Source organism: Equus caballus, chromosome 8 (assembly GCF_041296265.1).
Source record: "Equus caballus isolate H_3958 breed thoroughbred chromosome 8, TB-T2T, whole genome shotgun sequence".
In the NCBI taxonomy this organism is placed as follows: domain Eukaryota; kingdom Metazoa; phylum Chordata; class Mammalia; order Perissodactyla; family Equidae; genus Equus; species Equus caballus.
Genome location: NC_091691.1, coordinates 87,095,457 through 87,120,516, shown reverse-complemented (window position 1 = coordinate 87,120,516; position 25,060 = coordinate 87,095,457). Strand labels below are relative to the sequence as shown.

At 34.3% G+C, this 25,060-nt stretch overlaps 1 protein-coding gene across 26 annotated transcripts in view; it reads right to left on the bottom strand.

The window, feature by feature from the left end:
* Positions 1-25,060, bottom strand: part of RELCH (RAB11 binding and LisH domain, coiled-coil and HEAT repeat containing) — a 114,728-nt gene that overhangs the window by 70,861 nt on the left and 18,807 nt on the right. For 21 of the 26 annotated variants that reach the window (XR_011421089.1, XR_011421088.1, XR_011421090.1 and 18 more), the window contains 7 exons: positions 18,237-18,326; positions 10,090-10,161; positions 9,923-9,978; positions 9,704-9,817; positions 3,795-3,998; positions 3,598-3,689; positions 2,670-2,963 (listed from right to left, as the gene is read on the bottom strand). Coding sequence is in view for 19 of the 26 variants with exons in the window: in XM_014727837.3 (XP_014583323.2) it covers positions 2,670-2,963; positions 3,598-3,689; positions 3,795-3,998; positions 9,704-9,817; positions 9,923-9,978; positions 10,090-10,161; positions 18,237-18,326 (922 nt within the window). In the remaining 7 variants the exon portion in view is untranslated. The remainder of the gene's footprint in view (positions 1-2,669; positions 2,964-3,597; positions 3,690-3,794; positions 3,999-9,703; positions 9,818-9,922; positions 9,979-10,089; positions 10,162-18,236; positions 18,327-25,060) is intronic. The other 5 variants (XM_023647924.2, XM_070221129.1, XM_070221130.1 and 2 more) reach the window with 1 other exon arrangement.

Below are 25,060 nucleotides of genomic sequence, written 5' to 3'. Positions count from 1 at the left end.
CAGCCATCAATGACTTGAAGGACACTTCACTGGAGAATTATACAAGGGGAAAAAAATCAGCAATAATGGCTGATCTTAACATAGCTTGACGTCATGTGAATGAAAAGTAACAGTGGATACAAAGGTTGACCTGGTACGTTGCTGAAAGGAATTAAAGTTTTGAAGATCTCTATAACAATAAAGATAAACTTTAATGCTAGAAACCTATATTAAAAAAAGGAAAATTAAAGATAAATGAAGAAAAAGGCTCATTCAAAATTCATGGTATATATTAAAGAAAGTATTTTTTTGTAATTGAAAACATTAGCCTATTTATGTTTAATAAAGGAGGCTAAAACATTTCTATTTCCAACACTGGTCTCTATGTAGTATTCATAATTCATAAAATTATGACTAAGAGTTGTACTTTATGTGCTCAATCTACAGAAAAGGGTTAACACCAGAAGGTACATAATACAAGTTATTTAGGACACACCACAAAGTTGTACTCAGTAATTTCTATGATTACAGAGTTAGAGTAGTGTGCTAAAGCTTGAGCCTGTTCGCTCAGTTATGTTCCTCTCCCACATTCTTTCAATGGAGGGGGCCATACACCATCCAATCGCCCAACTCAGAAACCACAAATCACCCTTTATCCTTCCCTTCCTTTTAACTCCAAATCTAATCAATCTTTTACCTTCTAACTATCTTGCAAATCTATCCACTTCTTTCTAATACAGGATAGGTCTTAGTCATTTCTTACTTGTATTCTTCCAACAGATACTAATAGTCTCCTATTCTCCAGTCTTGCTACCCTCTGATTACCTTACCTAGAGGACTCTTTCTAAAACTTAGATACCATCATGTCCCAACTCTCTAAAATGAGTTAACATGGCTTATATGACTTAGTCTTCACTTAATTCTCCAACTTCATCTCTTGTCATTCTTCTCGCTTGCACTGTTTGCGTAAACCTTACTAAATGTATGGTGTTCTCCTTGCACATGCCATTCTCCCTTAGCGGAACACTCTTCCTCCTACCTCTTTGCCTGGTTAACTCTTACTTAGTTACTAAGTCTCAGGTTGGATAACACTTTTTCCCTGAAACCTTTACTGCTCTGATGACTAGGTTAAGCGCCCTGATTGTTCCCAAGCAAGGTGAACTTCTCTTGTATTACTACTTTCATACTTTATTATAATCATCTGATTGTCAGTCTCTCTCATACTGTAAGGTCTATGACTGAGGGATTACCATATGTTTTGCTTGCTATTATATTCCCCGTTAACACTGCCAGGCACATAGTTAAGAACTATAAAAATTAGTTGAACAAATTTAACAATCATCCTTCTTCAGAGAATGCCTTTACAGTACTGAAGGAGATACATGGAAGTACTCCTAAACACTAAAGAACTACTACAAATGCCATTACTGTTGAGTATCATAAGATTTTTACTACTATATCTTATACGTAATAGAATAAATGCACCTTGAGGAGTGGGCCATGTTTATTTCAACTGTGTAACCTCCATAATACCTAAGGAAAAAATATACCTAGTAGGCACACGAAAAGTTGTGGCTCATGAGTGGAAAGCTTTGCTTTAAAAAAAAAAATCAAGGGGTTGGCTCTGTAACGTAGTGGTTCAGTTTGGCACACTCTGCTTCGGTGGCCTGGGTAAGCAGGTTTGAATCCCAGGTGCAGACCAACACCAGTTGTTGGCTATGCTGTGGTGGCGACCCACATGGAGGAAGACTGGCACAGATGCTAGCTCAATGTTAATCTTCCTTAAGCAAAAAAAGAGGAAGACTGGCAACAGATGTTAGCTCAGGGCTAATCTTCCTCAGCACAAAAAAAAGGAAGAAAAAAAATCAAATACTTTTCACTAATACTAGGTATCTGTAAGTCTAAAACAAATTAGCCATGCTTTACTATTATATTCCAACAGCGGGTATCACATCTTTCTATTTAACAGGAAGAAGCATGACTTTGTGGCTCAGAATATACCATAGCATATTTGTGAGGATTAAATAAGTTAGTATACATAAAGCATTTAGAACTGTGCCTGACATATAAAAACAGCTCAGTAAATATTCCTTTCTTAAAATTACTTTTTCACATTACAACCTAAAAAATTTTTAATTATATTTTGTCTCCTCCACTAGAAACATGATCACGAAGGGCAGGGAGCATGCTTTTGCCATCTGAGTACAATCACTGTGACAAAATTAAATAAATGAAGTGAGAAAATATTAACGAATCAGTATTAGTAATAGGAAGCAGTTACAAAAAAAAGGACTAGGAGCAAACACTATTCCTCTATTTAGCATAGGCAACTATGCAGTACCAAAATCTTCTACTGAGTCTGATAATGATGGAAGAACAGAAGAAAAGCTTTTAAAAAGCACTGGGTAAAAGCATTTACAGCAACAAAGAATGTACATATTATTTATGGGTTTAAGCACTTGGCTAAGATAGAATCTACCCCATTTATGGTTTATTCCCCTTTAATGTAATTTAACTTAGTAATTACTTTGTGATTTTTTTTGGTGACATGTACTTTTCTACATGTTAAGTTCATGACAAACATAAAAATTCATACATCTGATCCGCAAAACAAGAACTGAAGCTCTTCCTGTTTGACAATGTACTAAATAGCTGAAAAACGCATTTCAAAACATAGGATGCATACTAACCTGTTGGGTTTATCAAAATGGACTGTGTTTTTACTTGATGGAGAGGAAGATGGCATTCCTTCTCTTTCTCTCCTGGGGAAAGAATTTGGGAAATTCTCTTTAGGAATAGTGGAATCAACTTCATCTGATTTTGAAAGATGGATATCCTTGTTTTGTCCCTTGTCTGAACTATTTGTAACTGGATTCTGTTCACTGTCTTCAGAGTCTTTGTGGGAAGACTGATCCAAAGAAGGTTGAACAGAGTCACAAATTGCTGAGATGGCAAAGTGTTCATTTTTGAGGAAGTTCATTTCACTATAGAAAAAAAGAGAAGTTATCAGAGAACTGTATTTTTTAAAATTTTGGCAATAGCCTAAACCTCATAACGGGTTTAATGCTTTAAGAGTGTAACATATTAATAGAAAATGGTTTGGCAACTGATTAATCTTTTCTGTACCATATACTCTCAAGTTCCATATACCTAAAAGGGTAGTGAGAAACTCTTACCAATAAAATATAAAAATGGCCTTACAAACTCTGCTTTGGATTAGCACTTAACTTTCTTTTCTTCATTTGCAAAATGGGGATAATTCCATCTAACTCACAGGATTATTATAAGAATTAAATGAAATAATGAATGGGAAATATGTACAACACCAATGTGAAGGAGTTATTTTATTAATACTGACACAACTCAGAAGTAAAAAACTATCTTACTTCTTGGTTATATGATTGACATAATTGATTCTATGATTATTACATAGACTTAATAACTTTTTTGGGGAAAAAGGACATATTAAATATATAAAGCAATTATAAGACATTCAGAAACATCAGAATATGAAAAATTAATTCTTATAACTGAAATGTTATTTTATATATTTATATAATCTGCCAGTTTATTCCAAAACATTAAGAGGTTTTTTAGAAATAATGATTAAATACTAACCTTTCAAGTCTTCCGATTTGCTCCATCAAAGACCACTTCTCACTATTTAATAAACTAATTTTATCTTCTAATTTTTGTATTAGCAAGGAGTTCTAAAATCAAAACAGGAGAAAAACAGAAACTCAAGATCTCATAGTGTGCTTTTACATCGTTTAAACACATTTTGTGGACTTGACTAGTTAATTAATATCTCTCACCTGTACAGTCTGAGAAGCTTCAAGGGTTGGAGGAAGGTTGCCTAAAATTGGTGTAAGAGCCTCTAACTCATCTTCTTCTACTCCACTGGCTACATCCACAAGATCTTTCCCAGTCACTTGATGATTTCCAAAATCTCGGTAGAGTTGCAATAAGTCTGGAGGTTTTGGAATGTTTAATCCTACATCATCCCATAGTTCAAAATCCTAAAAGATAAAAAAAGTAATATAAAAAAAAAATCTATGAGGCAATTTTATCCTGCATTTTTGAGATTCATTTTATTTCTTATTGCTGATATCCTGAAAACCCAACATAACCATAACTTTGTTGTAATGTCAAAGTGTATGTTCCAAGTGAGTAAACGTCACTCTTAAGCTTACTTTACATCTTCCACTGTCCAATATTATTCTTGTAAACCTCCTGATAATCTAGGGAAACAGGCTTAACTGTCTTAAGATGTCAACATGATGCACATACAATCTTTTTATTAAATCTCTCACAAGTCTAAGCTCAACTTTAAAGTTTGTGTTAACTCTCAAGCTTGTAAAATACGCTTAAATATTTGCCTGAAGTCACAGAACATGTCTAGATTAAGAAAGTCTTAGTTCGTAAGTTTTACCTATTATTTACAAGTAAACTAACTGATAGCATTAATTTTGTTTTTCCTTTATTATTCCAACCTGTATTTAGTGTAATCTCTGGTGGGTAAGCAAGCAACTTAATCTGCTTGCCTTCTTGCTGTAGCTATTTGAATCTAATTTATATTAGTAAAAATGCTTCTAGCAATTTTCAGAATCCAAATAGCTGCTCTTCGATTTGTTGTGTATGAAACATTCTCTTGAGTTCAATCTAATACAATTTTACTATCAAAGTACAAAATGGCACGGCACCTCAAGCATTCTATGGGCAAAGATTTTCTGAAGAGGCTTACAGAGTTCCAGAGTAATCAATCACATGCAAATACAGTGTCCCTAACACTCTTTCTTCCTCCAATATAGGAGAATTTAGCACTAATTTGATATCTTATAACTTATTTATGAAACCCTCTTTGAGAAACTATGCCATGTTCATTTGAATGTTCTAAATGTGATACTCTTAATCCTTTGAGGGTTTATTTGAATAATGGGAATAGCTATTTTTGAGGGTTAAATCTTAGGCAGATAAAAGATAGGTATTAAAGTGGGGGCTTTGGAGAAAATCAGACCCAAGTATGAATTTCACAACTGCCTCCACTTATTACTGTTAAAAATTAATCTGAAAGTTAAACAGGTCATCAGTAAAATGGGTATAATACTTACCTCTTAGGGTTTTTGTAAGGATAAAATAAAATGTCTATTAAGGCCTTAACACAGTGCTCAGCCTACAAGAACTAAACAAATTTAAGCTTTTAAAAAAAATACAAAATGAGTATTATACATATTATTCAAATGCCCATTGATCCATATATATTCATTCAGTATTTATCACATATCTACCCTGTGCTTAGAAGCAGGGATAAAATATTGTCACTATTAAGGGGCTCTCACAGTTAAAGAGCAGGGACATAAAGAAATAGGTAGAATCTAAATGATTGAAGAACTATCAAGAATTCAGAGAAAGGAGTCAATTTCTGTCTCGAGGTAGGGGGTAAGAAAGTTTCTGGGGGCCGGCCCTGTGGCCGAGTGGTTAAGTCCATGTGCTCTGCTTCGGCACCCCAGGGTTTCACCGGTTCAGATCCTGGGCATGGACATGGCACCGCTGGTCAGGCCACGTTGAGGCGGCGTCCCACATGCCACAACTAGAAGGACTTACAACTAAAAATACACAACTATGTACCAGGGGGCTTTAGGGAGAAAAAGGAAAAATAAAATCTTAAAAAAAAAAAAAAAAAAGAAAGTTTCTGAAAGGTGATGACCTGTGCGCTCTCTTGGAAAAGGTTTAGGTATTTACAAGGCACACAGCAATGAGAGGATAGGGGAACTAATTATTTCAGAGACAAGGGGAAGAATGAGCAAAAACACAAAGCTCTGAAGGAGCCAGATATGTTCAGGGAGATGCAAACCCTTAGGTTTGGCATGATTATAATGAATATGCAAAAGATAATGTTGGAGAGGCAGGTAGAACGATAAGCTAAAAAGAAAGTTGAGGGTGCTTACAAATTTGGAATTGTTAAGGAAGAATTAAAGCAGAAGGCAGGAGAGACGACTGATGTGAGAGATTAGGAAAGTGGGGATATTAACATGGTGAAAAAAAGAGATGCACTAGGAGTAAGAAAGGGACAAAGTCTGGAGTGTGGCAGTCCTTAGGAGCATGCTTATTTCCTATAGCAGACTGTAGAGCAATGATGCTGGGAGCCAGGGAGCTCTTGGTATTAGATTATGGTTCCAGTACCAACTGTAAAAAACACTATTCTCTCTGCATGAAATTTACTTTGCATTTTGTCAGAAATCAAAAGATATCTAAGTGTAAGTCAATCTCTTGACTCGTTATCATGGTCCATTGATCTACTCGTCTATCTCTACGCTGATAAAACAGCATCTTGACTACAATATCTTGAAGTCAGGTAGTTTAAGTCCCCCGACTTTGCTCTTCTTTATTAAAGTTGTTTTGGTTATACTAGGTTCTTTCCATTTCTGTATGAACTTTAGAATAAACTAATTAATCTCTACAAAAATGCTGGTGAGATTTTGATTGGGATTGCATTGAAAATACAAATCAATTTGGGGAAACTGACACTTTGACAACATTGAGTCTTCTGATCTATGAGCACAATGTCTCTCTCTATTTATGTCTTCTTTAGGTTCTCTCAGTATGTATAATAGTTCAGTATACAAGCATTTATCAGATTTATCCCTAAGTACTTCCTGTTTTCTGATACTTTTGTAAACGGTATTTTTAAAATTTTGATTTCTAATTGTTGCTAGCATACAGAAATACAATTGATCTTTTTACTGATCTTGTATCCTACAACCTTGCTAAAATCACTTATTAGTTTTAGTACCTTTTTTGGATAGTCCATACAATTTTTTTATATAAGTATCTATCATGTCATCAATGAATAAAGACAGTTTTATTTTTTCCTTTCCAAAATGTGTGCCCTTTCTTTCTTTTTCTTGCCTTGTATTGGCTAGAATCTTCAGTATGATGTTCCATAGAAGTAGTGAGAACAGACATCCTTTGTTCTTCATCTTCCACCATTAAGGTGATGTTAGTGATAGGTTTTCTGTAAATGTCTTTTATGAGGTTGAGGACATTCCTCTCTAGTCCCAGTTTCTTTAAAGTTTTTATGGGTAATGGATATTCATTCTGCATCTTCTGAGATGATAATACAATTTTTTTTCTCTTTTAGTTTCTTATTATGGTGAATTATAATGACTGATTTTTGGATATTAAATCAAACTTGCACTACGTGGATAACCATTCGGTCATAATGTATTAGCCTTTTTACATATTGTTGGATTTGATATAGTAAAATGTTATGTAGAATTGCCGCATCTATATTTATGAGGGAAATGAGCCTGTAATTAGTTTTGCTTATAATGTTTTTCATATAAGACTTATGCTGGTCTCATAGAATGAGTCTAGAAGTATTCTCCTCTCTTCCATTTCTAGAAGAGTTTGTGGAGAAGTGGTATTACTTTTTCATTAAATGTTTGGTAGCATTCACAAGTAAAGCCATCGAGACCTGGAGTTTTCCTTGTGGGAAGGTTTTTAAGCACAAATTCAATTTCTTCAATAAATAAAGTGTTCTGGTCTGGGCCCATGGCCGAGCGGTTAAGTGTGCACACTCTGCTTTGGTGGCCCGGGGTTTCACAGGTTCGGATCCTGGCACGGACCTAGCACTGCTCATCAAGCCATGCTGAGGTGCCATCCCACATCGCAGAGTCAGAAGGACCTACAACTAGAATATACAACTATGTACTGGGGGGCTTTGGGAAGAAGGAAAAAAAAAAAGGAAGATTGGCAACTGCTTTGGCAGTTGTCTTCTTTCAAGTAAAGCTGTTCATAAAATTCCCTTTTTATCCTTCTAATATAAGTAAAATCTGTAGTGCTGTAACTTTGCTCATTCCAGATTCTGATAATTTGCTTCTCTTCCCTTTTTCCTAATCAGTCATGCTAGATGTTTATCAATTTTACTGATTCCAAAAATCAATTTTTTGTTTTATGGATTTTTCGCTATTGTTTTCTGTTGCCTGTATCACTAATTTATGCTGTCATCTTTAGTCTTCCTTTCTTCTGCTTACTTTGGGCTTTGTTTACTTTTCTTTTTCTAGTTTCTTAAGGTAGAAGCTGATTTCATGGATTTGAAACCTCTCCTTTCTATTATAAACATTCAGGGCTATAAATTTCACTCTAAGTACTGCTTTAGCTACATCCTGCACATTTTGATAGGTTTTGTTTTCATCTTCATTCAGTTCAAAATACTTTATAATTTCCCTTTTGATTTCTTCTTTAACTTATGTATTATTTGGAAATACCTGATTACAAATATTTAAGGATTTTCCATCTATCTTTGTTACTGACTCATCATTTAATTTTATTGTCATCAGAGAACACACTTTATATTACTTAAATCCTCTTAAATATTAAGACTTGCTTTACCACCCATAATATGGTCTATCTTGGTAGGTGACTCATACGTACTTGAAAATATGTATCTGGCCTACTAAAGGATGGAGTGTCTTATAAATTTTACTTATGTCAAGTTTGTTGATGGCATAGCACACATATTCTGTATCCTAACTGATTTTCTATTACCTTGTTCTATCAATTATCGACAGCCAGCTTGAAATCTCTGGTAATCTGCCTTTTAATTGGGAAGGATAGACCATTTACATTTAAATGGCTACGATTTAAATCTACCATCTTGCTATCATTTTCTTTGTGTCCCACATATTCTTTGTTCCTCCTTTCTTCTTTTTCTGCCTTCATTTTGGCTTCTCAGTGTTTCTCACATATTCACCATTTTTCCTATTCATTGTTTAATCATTAACCTAAATTTGTGATTTAGGTTAATCATAAGACATGCTTTTCCTAAAATATAATCATGGTAAAGTATAGCATTTATGTTAGGTAAATATTAGTTTAACTGTCTTTTATATAGTTCAATAAAACTATCATTTAATAAAAAATAATTATATAGTTTATTAATTTTACTACATTTAGTTTTTGCCAAATATATTACAATAACTGAGGGAGTAATTGAACTATCTCCCTATAGAACTTTTATTTTAGCTAAATGATCTATGGGATATTTTATGGACCAATGGAATATACCTGACTCAAAATGATGGCCTCCTGATTTCTTCGTAATAAACTCTTTGGTACTTACTTCCCTAAGGGCAAGATTCAAACTGATCCATTAGCATTAAGATGTCAAAACATTCCAGAGTTGGGAGATAACTCTAAAACAAGCCACCATTTCTTTGCTCAGAAGATTTTATCAGGAAAATAATGAGGTTCTAAAACTAGCTCCTATTCAGACAGATACACCTTATATTCTGACTCTCATTCAAAATATTCTCTCAATTGTTGTTATCTATTTATCATTTTAATTATTATAGTGCTATTGAGGAGGTTCTTAAACTGGTTTATAAATATACATTAATCTGTACTACCAACTAAATGTTTTAAAGCAAAAACAACCCCCACATTTTATAAATACATGTGAATATGAGTAGATTATATTGTTACTGGGGAGTTGTAAAAAGCTACCTGGAAAGAATGAGAAGTCCTCATGTAGAAAAATAAATCTATGAGCCAACAGAATATTAGACTGAGTAGGCCAGTAAAGGTGTTTGGTAACTAGCCTTATAGAACTTTACGGATAATTTTTTAAAAAATGAAAGAAACTGGATAAAGAGAAAATAAGTCAATTATAAGTTAAAAAGAAAATAAATCATTGTTATAAATAAAGAAAAAAAACCTGTACCTGATCATCATTTTCATCGGAAAAGGTTATTGATGTAAGCTTGTAGTTATTCTTCAATAAAAATTCGTTGACTAAGAAGTTTAGAGCTCTCTTTTCAAGAGGTTTGATTGGCTCCTGGAGGCAAAATAAAAGGCAGATACAATACCATAAGTTTTCCTCCTTCAATACTTGTGCTATCATTTTATGTGGAAGGTGTTTTTAGATCTGTCACTCACCCACCTGAATTTCAGGACTTGATTTGTAATTTTTTCGTTCCTGTAAAGGAACTTCGTGTTCTGATGAAAGAAAATATAAATAATATTTTACTATTTTACATTTGAAAATATCTCAGCTACTTCTACATTGTCAAAGTAGAAAAAGGCTCAAAAAAGTTTTATGTACACCACCTGCAGCCTTTGTCAGGTTGGCTCGGAGGGCCTGAATGGTCTCCTTGGCTTTCCGTAGTTCAAACTCCAGGACTGGACAGGGATTTGGAATAAACACACACAGGCATCCAACCAAGAAAAGGGAAACAAAAATAAAAAATAAAAAGCAAGGATGGGTATGAAAAAAAAATACAGTTTGTATTGAAAACAGAAAGCATGCAATCTTTATGAACTTGTGAACGCATGCAGCAGAGTTGATTTGCAAGCAAACTGGTGAATGTTTTCCATAGTTTTGGGAATTCAGGGGACTAATGATCAAATGTTCTAGCTGTCTGACAAGGAAGAGCACTATTTAAAAGTAAAATCTATGGCAGACTTTCATTTAGGTAAATAAAAATATTAGGTAAATAAAAATATTAGTAATCTGGGTGCTTCTGCTTCACTCAGTCTAGGTAAGAAAATGCAATGGAATGTTTTCAGGTGACATAATTTTAGGGGAAAAGATAAAAATTAGATGAAGTTCAAGCAAATATACTTAAAGAAAACCCTAGGATTAAAAAAAGGTATTTAAAATGCATTATCCAGAATAATGTTATGAATCAATATACAGAAATGTTAGTAAATATATCCCTTCCTTAAAAGGTTGAAGGAATATAGTTTAAATATTTAACAAATATTGGGATGCCTATAAATTTTTCTACAAACAAGTGTAAGTTTTCTATAAACAAACATAGATATGTTAAGCACTTATCTAAAAAACAGTTCTTAGAGTTTCATCTTAGGCTTCATTTAAAGTCAAAGGGTAAAAATAGTTTGTCTTTTAATTTCTAATTAAGATCATTCTAAAGTAAATAACTGTGTACAATTCTAAAAGTGTAGTTAGCTAAGGATACTAAGTAAAATCAAGTAGAATTTCAAAGTTTCTGATAACTCTTCAAATAGATATTTGCTCATGTTAAGAGGTATTAAAAGATTTTTCCCTGTTACCACCGAGTCTGATTGTAAGATAAACATGAATACTAAGCAAACATTTTAATAAGCTCTTTAAAATGTTTCATTATGAGCAAGATTTCACTATAATGTGTTAACTAGAAATTTTCTTTAAAATATGTAAATACTGCTCTGAAGAAAAACCAAGCTTAGATGTGAAAAAAAGAAAGCCATTTTCATGAAGTAAAGCTCTGGGAAAACTAAGTGATCTTTGTCACAACCAGATTTTAGAAAATTATATTATTTAAACAGTTCTGAAAAAACTAGCAAATTAAAAAATTTAAAGATGCAATTTTTTCCTGATTGACTAACAAACAGAAAAAAAGAAGATGGCAAATGAGATGCTATCAGAGACAAGAAAGCTATAAAAATATATGGAAAAATTAGGATTCACTCAGTTTGCATATTTTCATTAAAAACTTCAGATGTAACTGAATCACATCTAGTACATGAAGGCCAATTATTTTGATGCACAGAATTTCACTGCAGCAACATGGAAGCACAACTGAAAATTAGATGACGTACGTTACAATTTCCTTTTTGGTAGTCAGCAATGCTGATCTGCAAACATTTCTGTGCAACAAAGTTAAAACATTTTCCCTAATACTTGACACTCCTGGAAACTCCTTAGAGTTTGTGTTTAAAGTCAGACTGCACACATTTAGTGTGTCAGGGAAATAGAGAATGGGATTACTGTTTTTTCTAAATTTCAAAACTCTAGGTAACTGATTTTGATTTAAAAATACTTAACTATACCTTAAGGAAAATGAGTATACACATTATATTTCACATCACTTACAATTTGCTAAGACATATTACAGAACAATTGCAGATCAGAAATGCCCTGCACCAGAATGACAGAAAAATGAAAAAAATAAATGGAAAAAAAAAACTGGTTAAAACACAAACTGAAAAACTCAAATTCAACTGGTGAAAGTTTAGGTAACCAAGAGGAAAACACTGAATGATAAAGGCACAGAAAGCCAGAAAAACCCATGTCAGACGGCAAGAATTTATATTTTTATGCACATCTACATAGACATTGCCAAATGTCATTAAAAGTAACCAATGCTTTGAAAAGACAATGCTTATCAAAATGAATTCACTCTGCTGCATGTTTCTTAATATACAATATAGACTTTAAAAGACAAAGGCAAATCTTTGAAGCTATATTACATCTCTATAAAGGCACAGTATGATCAAGTAATTGCAGTTACATGAGAAAGTGTCAGAGAGAGGTCTGAACAGCTATATTACACATATATAAATTTGTTGTTTCTTTACTAAAAAATATTGGATTAAAGTTCAAAATTAATTATTCTGTAGTGAGATACATTGTACCAAACTCCAAATATTTTTCAAATATTGTAATTCTTCATAAAAATGTTTGAAGATGTGTATGTTTTTAAAAAATATTGTAGGAATCAACTACCAACCTGTTCACTTCACTAAGCCAACCCTCAACTAGCCGAACCGTGCTGAAAGGAATTTTACTGAAACTAAACTAATAACTGCAAAGATGGAGGTGAATTCTAATATTGCATATTACAATCTTATAAAAATAATTAATGATTAAGTCAGTATAAGCAACTTTAGATTAGCTGAAACACTTATTTCCCAACCAGGGTTGGATAATACCGGTAGTATTCAGAGGTACTTGAGTGCTTAAAGATCATGTTGTGGTTATGACTTGGGGGATGTACAAGTGACTATGTGGGGACACCAAAGGTGAAGTGTTAAATTTCAAAGCAGAAAAAAATATCAATCCTTTGTGCTCCAATTCAATATATACCAATATTATCTTGAAATATTGCTAGTCTGAGTTCATTTTGGCATGAAACTGAAAAATATTATTTTGGAAAATCTTTCCCATAACATTGATCAGAGTCAAGTATTTTTTCATTGCCATTCCTGTTCTCTATGCAAGAGTTCAAACCAACAGGGCTGAGTCAAGGACTTTGCCATCTCATAGTAGACATGAAATTGTCTTCTTTCAAGTCAGACTTTCCTGGATTTTTTTTCTGAATAAAAGGTGATTTGACTTCATAATAAAATATCACTTCTCTGTCTTTAATACTTATTTTATTATCCCATGAACAGTTCTAGGAAAAGGAAAAATTGTCTTAAGAATATGAGTTAGAATAAAAATCTAAAATTTTTCTAAATTTTCCTAAAATAATACAAAAATCCTAAGGCAGGACCATCACCACCCCTCCTAGGTTTAGAGAATCTCCCTGCCTATTATATACTTAAGAAAGGTATAATACCGTCAGACATGACTTATTAGACAGTGAGAAATAAATGAGTGGAAGCAAGATGCCATCTCCATAGATTGCAGACATTTAGTTTTCTGTATACATCTTAGGGGGAAAAATAGTCCTCTTCCCCAAGGCTTAAAAGAAAAAAATTCTTCCTATTACTATTCCTCCTGCTCAGGTTCTCTTACAGATTCCTCTATCACTTATCGCAAAGTTGGTGTTTCTCAGGGTGTCATCCTTGGCCCTTTTTGAAAATTACTCTACATACTCCACTGGGATGATATTCACTCTTATGGTTTTACCTAACACAAGTACCCTGATGATTCAGGAATCTTTAAACCTTTTCCTCAAGATACAGACCTACCTAATTATCTTTTGGATGTGCCCACTTGGAATGTCTCATAAGTTTTGAATTCACTCCTATCTAAATGAATTTCATCATCTTCCTCTCAAATCTGCTCTCCCTCCTCTTCCTGCAGTCTCTCTCCTTTAAGGGCACCGCAATCTACCCAGGTGCCCAAACAGGAAACCTGGAGATTACTCTTCACTTGTCCTTTGTGCTTACTCCCACATTAATTAAATGTCCAAGACATATTGATGCCTACCCTTGAGTAACCCCCTAAATTACCATTCATCTCAATTGCCTCTGCAATTGTCCTAGTTCAGACCTTTACGACTTATATAAATTACAACACCCTACAACCATATTAACAGCTTATTGCCTTTAAAGTCTTGTTAGAGCATCTATCCTATTTGAAGTCATAAAAAATCATAAATAAGACTTACATAAGGTTCAAAATAAGAAAAACAAAAAGTACTGCTAATAGGAGGTACGGATATCTTGTACTAGGGGAAAAAATATAGTAAGAAGAGAAATAGTCTTATTTAATCCTGGTAAGGTGGATATGCATGCTGCAGGACAATAGCTAAGGAATGAGAGGGCTACTGATGCTGCTTCTCACCCAGGGGAAATGGACAAGTTATCCCACAGGCAAGAATCTCACTATCATTTTAGAATGCCTATTAGATTATGTAAGCTTTATAAAGGCTTCATATGTCTATCTTCTTGATTATTGTGCCCCTCAACAGCATAACAAGTTGAATATAGAGTAAGCACTCAACAAATATTTGTTGAATGAATGGGCATTCCAATACTTCATGCCATATGTAATAAATCTGAAACATTACTGATATTACCATCATTCAGGAGTGTCTTTCCCTGCAAATTAGAAAGCACAGTTTTTGTAGTTCTCTAGATCCCAACAGAAAAGTTCAGGTGTGAACTAGAGAAGTAATACAGTAACAGGCAGACATATGAGAACAAACAAAATAAGAGACTCTGATGCTAACAGATGGATCATGTGAACCTGAGACAGGGATATAGGTGGTTGGAAAATTAACAAGGTCCTTATCACTGTTTCCAAAGTACTGAACGTTTATTTGTATTATAGATATAGACATGTTTCAATACAAATTTCTTGACTTTATTTCATGTTTCTATACCTAGTGCCAAACATAGTACCTGACACAAAGCAGCTACTCAAAATGCCTAAAATAAATTAAAGAATGGCAATCCCAATACCTAGAATATAGATGTCCTTTGCTATCTTTGAGAAAACCTGAAAAAGTAAGAGGCATACTGTATATTCACCAAGTAACACTAGCTATGTTTAATAACATACAGAAAGCCTTTTACTAACAAGTCAGTTAGATTAAGCTCATTTTGATTTGATGTCTACTACTCCTTAAATCATTTTTAGGTGAAAATTTACACTTTTAAATTTGGAAATGGAAAATATTTAAAATGAAAAGCTTTTACAATTTTACCTCTTTTAAAAGAAAATGGCTATGTTGAAATAGTCTTGTATGGGAAGGCAAGAGTCTGCTATCCACGTGAATGTACAGATGGGTCAAAGCTACAGCCTGGTACTAAAAGATAAATTGTGGGCTATGGAATAATAACCTATGTGGTCACATCCTGATCTTGCTCCTTACCATATGGAGGTTACTGGGCAAATTTCTCTATCTTTGTAAGGTTTAGTTTTCTTATCTATAAAATAAGGATATTAAGACCCAGTATGTAGGATTATTATGATTAAATAAAATATTTTATATCAAGTACCCAGCACACTGCCTGGCACAGAGCAGGTGCTCAATAAACATTTGTTCATTTAGAAATCTCTTCCTCTTTGAAGGAATACCTGCACAGACTTGAAAAAATCAGATTTTTAAATTTAGGGAAAAGATAGTAAGAATGATATGGAAAACAAATGTCCTATCTATTTGTCTCATAAACAGCAAAGGCTGATTAAAGTTTGGAGCAGATCCTACATTTGTGTGGTGGCACAATGGACTCAATTATCTGTGTTATCTATTATCTCCTTCTGCCCAAGACTGGTATAGGAAAATAATAGAGATTTTTGTTCTTTCTCAGTGAGGTTTACATGTGATCCAATGATAGGTTACAGGATAATTATCTTTCCTGGATTACTGGTCTTTTGACAACCTTTTAAGTTACCACCAATGGTTAGCAAGGAGTCAAAAATCTTTTTGGAAACGGGAACTGTGATTAATTGAAACTTTTTTGTAAAGTTTCACCCACATATCACACATTTGGTTCTATAACAGTCTATAGTACAACAGCACTAAAAATCTGAAAGCTATTCTCTTGGAATGACATATGTTTTCCCTCCCTTATTCAATGAAGGTGAAAGACAGCATTGTACAGTACAATTAACAGTGTACAGTAATACATTTTATTTTATCTGAATTATTTTATCTCCCCAAACTTAGAGTATAATCTTTACATTAAACATGTAAGATCAAAACCATCATGTATTTAAAACATTTTACTCTTAGTTATGATTAGTTATAACATTTTGCTTTTATACCTACAATGTTTCTCCAAATGAAAAATACTAAAATACCTAAATAATGAGAATAATTATGAACCTCTTAAATTTGACTAAATCTAAAATTTAGCCTTTCAAATGGAAATTAAAGAAAGGAAATAATTATGTGGCCAATTTCTGGGTAGGAGTTATTTTCTCATATGTAACCATTTGGACAATAATACCAAAACTAGGTATATTTGGTTAATCTCCAATAAACTAAAATACCATGTATTTAATATACAACATATATATGTAACATAATGCTACTTAAATGATATAATTAGTAGGATAAATCAGTCCTAAAATTATTCAAATAATTTCCACTTGATTTGCTAATTTTTAGACATTACTGATGTGATTAGCTGTTTTGATACAGCTGTCAATAAATAATGCTTATGACTAAATCATGATTGGATATGGGAGCCACATTCAACTCTTTCAGGGACTTACCCATTCAATTGATATTGTTATTGTTTACATTGCTGAATCCTCTCTTTGCTTCTGCTGAACCAAAAACAGTTACATCATTTTTCTTCTAACTCATGTAATACTGTCTGAGATTTTTAAATATTCGGTATCTCTATTCTTGAGCAATGAATCAAAATCATATAGTGGAATGTAATTTTCATTTAGGTCAAATCTCATCCTTCCTGTTAAGAGGTAGCATATGGTACAGTGAATTGTGGGCTCTGTTGCTGGGCTATCTGCATTTGAATCCCAGCTCTGACACTGAAGTCTTACATAATTCCTCTAAGTGCCTCAGTTTCCTGAAGAAGTGAGGATGATGATAATTCTATAACTCAATGAGTTAATGCACATTTAGAACTTTTTTTACAATGGGGCAAGTGCTATATAAGAATTAGCATTCACTTTTATTCATAAGACCACGACAGGTAAACATTTGGTAGGTTTTAACAAACTTGCCTCAGTAAAAGGAAGAAAAATTCAACAGGGTGGGTCAACAGATGAACTCACATTATCAGTGTTCCCTGACCCCATATTGCCCCCACAGGCTCCACCTGTCCCATGTAGCATCCGTCTTGTTCTAGGAGTGCCCACCATTCTGGTAGAGATGAAAATTCCTAACTGATCTCTCTGCTTTCCCTACCTCTCTCAGAGCCAATGTTCTGTGAAAACTACAATTCCTACAAGGCACTCAAGAATGACTTCAATGACAGATAGCCACAGCCTTGAGGTACCAGAAAGGTACTAGACATTTGACACTTAAGGAACTAGGGCTGCTACTGATAAATTCCAGGGTGGACCCTCAGCATAATCCAACTGGCCTCATTTGATGTAGGCAGAACACAGTGGGTACAAATTGGTCTTCTGAAGTCCCTACAGATCTCATGGTGATGTCTAGAAGGCAGGACTGGTGGGAGGGTGGGGAGGGGATGGAGACTGGAATGAGAAGCAAGCAACTAGAAAGGATGTTGGTCTTCTTATTGGAATGGACAAGGTCCTAGAGCAGCCTGCTGTACCAAGCATCAACCTTTTATTTTCTGGATTATAGGAAAGTCAGGAGAAGTTTCTGGAGAGATGCCACAATGGCTAAGGAGCACCCAAGGAACTCAAGACAAAGTTTTATTTGCCAACGAGCATGGAAGTATTTCAACCAATTTTTAACAATCTGTAGAGCTGTATTGGTATACAACACCTGAACATCAGCACTGGTTTGGACAATCAAAGGACTGAGGAGGCCAAGGTCTCACTAACTCTGTACTAAACCATGGCTAACTTAAACCTGTTTTATACCAGTTTTATAACTACATGATTGTAAACTGTTGGCTACAAGCAGAACTCAGCAAATTGTACGTGTGTATAACCAGAAACTTACAGCACCACTGGAAGAGGAAGTTAGGGGTTGGGATATTCCCTGCAGCCAATAATTTAGTAACATAACTTTGTATAATGACTATATAATTATATTCACATACCAAATTGTAGAAGGAAGAGAATTCCTCAAGTCATTTTACTATTTCTGGAATGTCAAAGAATCCAAATCTGTCTTTATAATCTTACTCACCTGCCACTCTCTCATCTGTTTCCCTGTTACCATCATCTGAATATCTTGCAAAGTCTAAAGAATCAAGGGTACTGATGCTCCCAGCTCTATCTGTAATAAAGAGAAAAATAAAATAATTAAATAGATTTTTACTTAACTGTCAATATAAGGGACTGGAAATTAATTACCTATGATTATTTCCAGCTAATAAAACTATGATTCTAAAATCTAGGAATTCTATTAAAACAATAAACTAAGGTAAAAATGCTCACATAAATTAAACTACTTTAAAATAACTCAAGCTTCCCTGCCCAAATCTCTGGCTAACTCTTGAACAATGCATGCACAGGGCATATTGCAACCAGCCTCACTAAAGACAGACAAAAACTGGAATGACTTTTGAGCTGCTGCCTAAGAGTTTGCAGATTGAGTCCAACAAGGTAATTTTCTAGTAAAAAAATTAAAACAAACAACACTGTTTGAAAAAATAGCACAGAATCCTGTCTCTACAATATATTCCACACATTGTCTACCATACAGCCCAAAATTACTTGATACACAAAGACCAGTAAAATGTGACCCAGTCTTAAGAGAAAACACAATTAACAGGGGCCAACTTCAATGTAATCCAATGTTGGAATAGTAGATTTTAAAACAGCTATTATAACTATGTTCAGTAAAGCAAAGGAATATATACATGCAATGAACAAAAGGAGAGGAAATTTTAACAGAAAAATAGAGAATATAAAAAAATACCAATGGAAATTCTAGAACTAAAAAATAAATATCTGAAATTTAAAATTCACTGTATAGTTTAATAAGAAAATGGAAATAACAGAGAAAAGAGTCAGTGAGCCTAAAGACAGATTAATAGAAATTATCCAATGTGAAGAAGAAAGAGGAAAAAAGAACAAAAAGAAAATTAATATGTTCTCAGGGACCAAAAGGTCTGACACATGTAGAATTGGAGTCAACAACAGGGGAGAGCAAGAGATGGAACAGATATAAATTCAAGCTCAGAGAACACTAAAGAAGATAAATAAAGAGAACAAAAAGTTAGGCACATCATACTCAAATTGCTGAAAATAAAAAATGAAGAGAACATATTAAAAGCAGCCAGACAAAATAACAACGCATTATATATAGGGGAACAACAGTTTGAATGACTGCTGATTTATTATAAAAAACCCATGAAACTAAAGGCATCAAGATTGTAAAGAAAGAAGTAAAATTACTTCTATTCACAGAGGACATGACTTGGAATATAAAAAACTCATAGGGAATCCACCAAAAAGTAAGTAGACCAAATAAATAAGTTTATCAAAGTTGTAGAACACAAGATCAACACACAAAAATCAAATTTTTATGCACTAGCCGTGAATAAAAGCAAATATACAAAAGCAAAACTAAAAAAAAATTCATTTCCAATAACATCCAAAAGAATAAAATACTTCAGAATAAAATTAACAATAGAAGTGCAAGACTTGTACATGGAAAACAACAAGACATCATTGAAAGAAATTAAAAACGATCTAGATAAACAGAAAAACATCCCAAACTCATAGATGAGAAGATCCATGTTAGGATGGCAATAATCCCCAATTAATATAGAGATCCAATGAAATCCCTGCAATCCCTATAAAAAATTCTGGCTGTGTTTTCTTCTATAAATATTAAGAATCTGATCCTAATTCATATGGAAATACAAAAGTCTCCACAAAGCCAAAGCAATCTTGAAAAAGAAAAAGGAGAGAAGAATCACACGTGCTGATTTTAGACTCACAGAATAGTTTTTTCAACAAATGGCGTTAGGACAACTGGATGTTCACATGCAAAATAAAGAAGGTGGACCACTATTTCATATCATAAGCAAAAATTAACTGAAAATGGATCAGAGACCTAAATGTAACTTTTAGTAGGAAATGTGGAAGCAAATCGTTATGGCCTTGGCTTATGCAATGTTTTCTTAGATACAACACAAAAGCATAAGCAATGTGGCAGGCAGAACAATGACCCCTCAGAGATGCCCACATCCTAATTCCTGGCATCTGTGAATGTTACCTTACATACAGATGGAATTAAGGTTGCTAGTCAGCTGATCTTAAAATAGAGAGGTTACCCTGGATTATTTAGGTTGGTCCAATGTAATAGCAAAGGTCTTTAAAAGTGCAAGAGGGCCACAAGCCAAGGAATACATGTAACCTCTAGAAGTTGAAAAAGGCTTCCCCTGGGGACTCCAGAAAAGAACACAGATCCGCTGACACTTTGATTTTAGCCTATTTAGCCCATCCCAAGACTCATTTTGAATTTCTGAACTACAGAACTGTAAGATAATAAATTTGTGTTGTTTTAAGCTACCACCTTTGCGATGATTTTTTACAGCAGCCATGGGAAACCAATACAAGTGATAAATGAATGAACAGAGAAATGGATTTTCATTAAAATTAAAAAATTTTGTGCTTCAAAAATCACTATTAAGAAACTGAAAACACAACTCACAGAATGGGAGACAATAGGTGTAAATCAAGCATCTGATAAAGAACTTATATCTACTAAAAATAAAGCACTCTTGTAATTCAATAAAAAATAGCACAATTTCAAATTGGGCAAAAGATTTAAATAGACATTCTCCAAAGAAGATATATGAATGGCTAATAAGTACATGGAAAGGTGGTCAACATCATTAGTCTTCAGGGAAATGAAAATCAAACCACAGTGAGTTACCACTTCAAATGCATTAGATGGCTATAATAAAAAAGACAGATGCTAACAAGTGTTTCATAGGATGTGGAAAAATTGGAACCCTCATACACTGCTGGTCAGAATGTAAGATGGTGTGGTACTTTGGAAAAGTTTGGCAGTTCCTTAAAAAGCTAAAGAGAATTATCATATGACTGAGCAATTCCACTCCTAGGTACATACCCAAGAGAAATGGAAACCTATGTGCACACAAAAACTTGCTCATAAATGTTCATTAACAAAATTCACAATAGCAACAATGTACAAATGAAACAAATGCCCATCAACTGATGCATGGATAAATAAAATGTTGTATATCCCAACAATGAAGTGTCACTCAGCCATCAAAAAGGAATGAAAGGGCCAGCCCCGTGGTGTAGTGGTTAAGTTTGGTGTGCTCTGCTTTGGCGGCCCCAGTTTGTGGGTTTGGATCCCAGGCACGGACCTACGCCACTCGTCAGCCATGCAGTGGCAGCAATCTATACATAAAGTGGAGGAAGACAGGCACAGATGTTAGCTCAGGGCTAATCCTCTGCGAGCAAAAAAAGTGGAAGATTGGCAACAGATATTAGTTCAGGGCTAATCTTCCCCAGCAAAAAAAAAAAAAAAAAAAAAGGAATGAAGTACTCATACATACTGCAACATAAACCTTGAAAACATGCTAAGTGAAAGAAGCCAGACACATAAAGCCATATATTGTATGATTCCATTCACATGAAATGTCTAGAATAGGAAAATCCAAAGAAACACAAAATAGATCAGTGGTTGCCAGGGGCTGGTGATAGAGAAGAATGGTCAGTGACTACTAATGGGCACAAGATTTCTTTTAGAAGTAACGAAAATGTTCTGAAATAGAGAGTGGGGATGACGGTACAATTTGGTAAATACAGTCACGTGTTGCTTGACGACGAGGATACATTCTGAGAAATACATCATTAGGCGATTTCATCACTGTGTGAACACCACAGAGTGTACTTTCACAGACCTAGATGGTATAGCCTACTACACATCCAGGCTGTATGATACTAATCTTATGGGACCACCATCGCATATGCTGTTATGCAGCCCACGACTGTACACTAAAAACTACTGAACTGTACATTTTAAAAGGATGAACTTTGGTATATGAATTATATCTGAGTTTAATAAAAAGACAATACAATGGTTGGCCAGGATGTGGAGAAACTGGAACCCTCATATATTGCTGGTGGGATGTAAGAGTGTACAGCCACTTTGGAAAACAGTTTGCCAATTCTTCAAAAGGCTAAACGTAAGAGTTACCATATGACCTAGCAATTCCTCTTCCAGCCAAGAAATGACAACATATGTCCACGCAAAATCTGGTAGAAGATTGTTTATAGCAGCATCATTCACAACGTCAAAAAAATGGAAACAACCAAATACCTGTTAACTGACGAATGGAGAAATAAAACGTAGTATACACATCCATACAATTTAACGTTATTCAGCAATAAAAGGGACTGAAATACTGATAACATGCTACAACACAGATGAAGCTTAAAAATATTATGCTAAGTGAAAGAAGCCAGTCACAAAAGAACCACATAGTGTATGATTCTATCTATAAGAAATGTACAAAACAGGCAAATCTACAGAGGCAGAAAGTAGGTTAGTAGTTTTCTAGAGCTGGAGGGTGGAGGTGAATGCGACGTCTACTAATGGGTGAGAGATTTCTTTTTGGGGTGATGAATATGATCTAGAATTAGATTAGGTGATAGCTGCACAACTCTATAAATATACTAAAAGCAAAGGAACTGTACAGTCTAAATGAGTGAATTTTAAGATACCTAAATTAATAAGGCTATTAATTAACAAAAAAGGGAATATTATCTTCAGAGTACAATGAGAAAAACTGCAACTCAAATTCTATATCCAACAACAATATCCTTCTAAAAGGAAGCCAAAATAAAGTTAATCAGTTTCCTAAATACTTTTCACAAAGGTCCTTGTATCTCAAGATGCTCCTAAGAAGAGTTTGGCTGGGGGGGGGGGATGTATATGTGTGTGTGTGTGTGTGTAATATTTCAGATATTTACAGTGCACATCAGTATATCAAAGATTCATAGAAATCCTGAGGCAAAGCAAAAGCTAACATTTCCCAAAATCATTTGTCCACTACATTCCTTTTTGGATAATACCTATTATTAGCACAAGGAACTAATGTTACTCAGAACACATTTTGAGAAACATTAAGCTGCTTTCCATTTTTACTTTCTGTAGTATAAAAATATAATACTCACTTGTTAAGGGGAATAATGCTTTAGAACAGGGTTTGGCCAGCTAAGGCCTGGGCCACATGTGGCCTAAGGCCTGTTTTTATATGATCCCCAAGCTAAACGTGGTTTTTAAGTTTTTAAAGAGTAGTTATCATTCATTCATTCACTGAACATTTATGGACCACCTACTCTGTGCCAGGTACTACTGTAGATACTGTGTATACAGCAGCGAACAAAATATATGAAGATATAGTATGCCAGAAGATGATCAAGCACTATGTAGAAAAGTAAAACACTGGAAAAGAGAAAACTAATTTATAAAAAACCACCTCAACTCTCATTAGATCTCTGTGATGTAGTTGTTTTTTGTTTTCAATCAGATCAGAAATTTCTTGTCTCTTAGATCCCACTTTACTGTCAGTACTCCCAGATTCAATGGGGCCATGGAAAGCTGCAATCAGAAAACATTTTAAACTGAGCTCTAAAGAATAAGTGTCTGCCAAGTCAACAACTGAGAGAAAAAATAAACAAGCATGTGGAGTCTTCAAATTGTAGGACAAGTTTGGAGTAAACAGTAAGGTTATAATGTGCAGAAGCTCCAAGGGGTCAGGCAGGTTAGGGTGTAAAGGACCAGGAATACAGGAGTGAACGAGGCTGTAAATAAAATTAATAAAATCAATTTTACAAAGGAATCTGCTTCTATATTAACTTTTGCAGACACAGAACTGGTTATTGTTGAACACTCAACTTTTAGGGTGATTCCTCCTGGGTAAACACTAACCCAGCTTTCTACTCCTTCCAAGATAGTACAGGACTGCCTTCTCACTCAATGACGTTGTAGGATTCTGCAAGTTTTTGGGGTGGTTATTATAAACACTTCTGACTGTTTAACTGTATAGGAAACAATAAAAGGAAATAGAGATTCAAAATTTAAATCAGAGCAAGACTTATTAAAGTGCGCCTAATACCCGAAAATTCTTAATACCCTGTTACTCTCTTTCAGGCACCATCTTAAGTGCAGGGAATTTTGTGTCAGCACGACTGACAAGGTCTCTGTTCTTAGAGAATATTCTACTGGAAGAGAGAGCAATAATTAAGCAAAAAAAAAAAAAAATCAGATAACGATCAAAATGGTATAAAGAAAATGAGACAATACAAGGCCAGAGAGCAGGTAGTTGTAGGTCAGGTGCAATATTAGCGTGCTCAGGGAAAGCCCTTCTGGAAAGGTGAGAGCAAAATGAGGCAAAATAGTTTCAGGCAGACCTGAGTCAAGGGGAATAACAAAGGCCAGTGCAATTGATTTGAAAACCATTGTAAACAGTTTGAATTTTATTCCAAGTATAGTGGGAAACAACAGAAACACATGTTTTTAGAAAATCATTTTGGCTGATGTGAGAAAAGTGGTTTGTCGAGAGATTAGTTAAGAGGCTATTAGAGTCACGTAGGTGAGAGATGATCAGATTTGAACTAGAACGGAGACAGGAGAAACGTGAGAAGCAGTCGTCAGATTTGGGTTATTTTTTGATGTAGAATTAACATATCCTGGTAAAGAATGGTTGTGGGTTTAAGAGAGAAAACAAGATGATTCCTAAACATTTCATTTATTGAATTTGTAACACGGGATGCAAAAGGTGAAGGGATGGGCTTCAGGGGTTCTGTGTTTTAAGTGCATGGTGGTGGTGGGGAGAGTCTTAGCTTTCACTACATTTTTCAGTGTTCCTCAACAGAAAGCACTATGTAAACATTCTCATTTAAACAAAGAAATCAAAGCTAATACTTATTAAAGGTGACATATCTAGCTGATGCAAAAAAGGGCAAAGGAGACACTAGGTCAACTCTTTTATTAAACTGTGCTACTTTACATAGTAC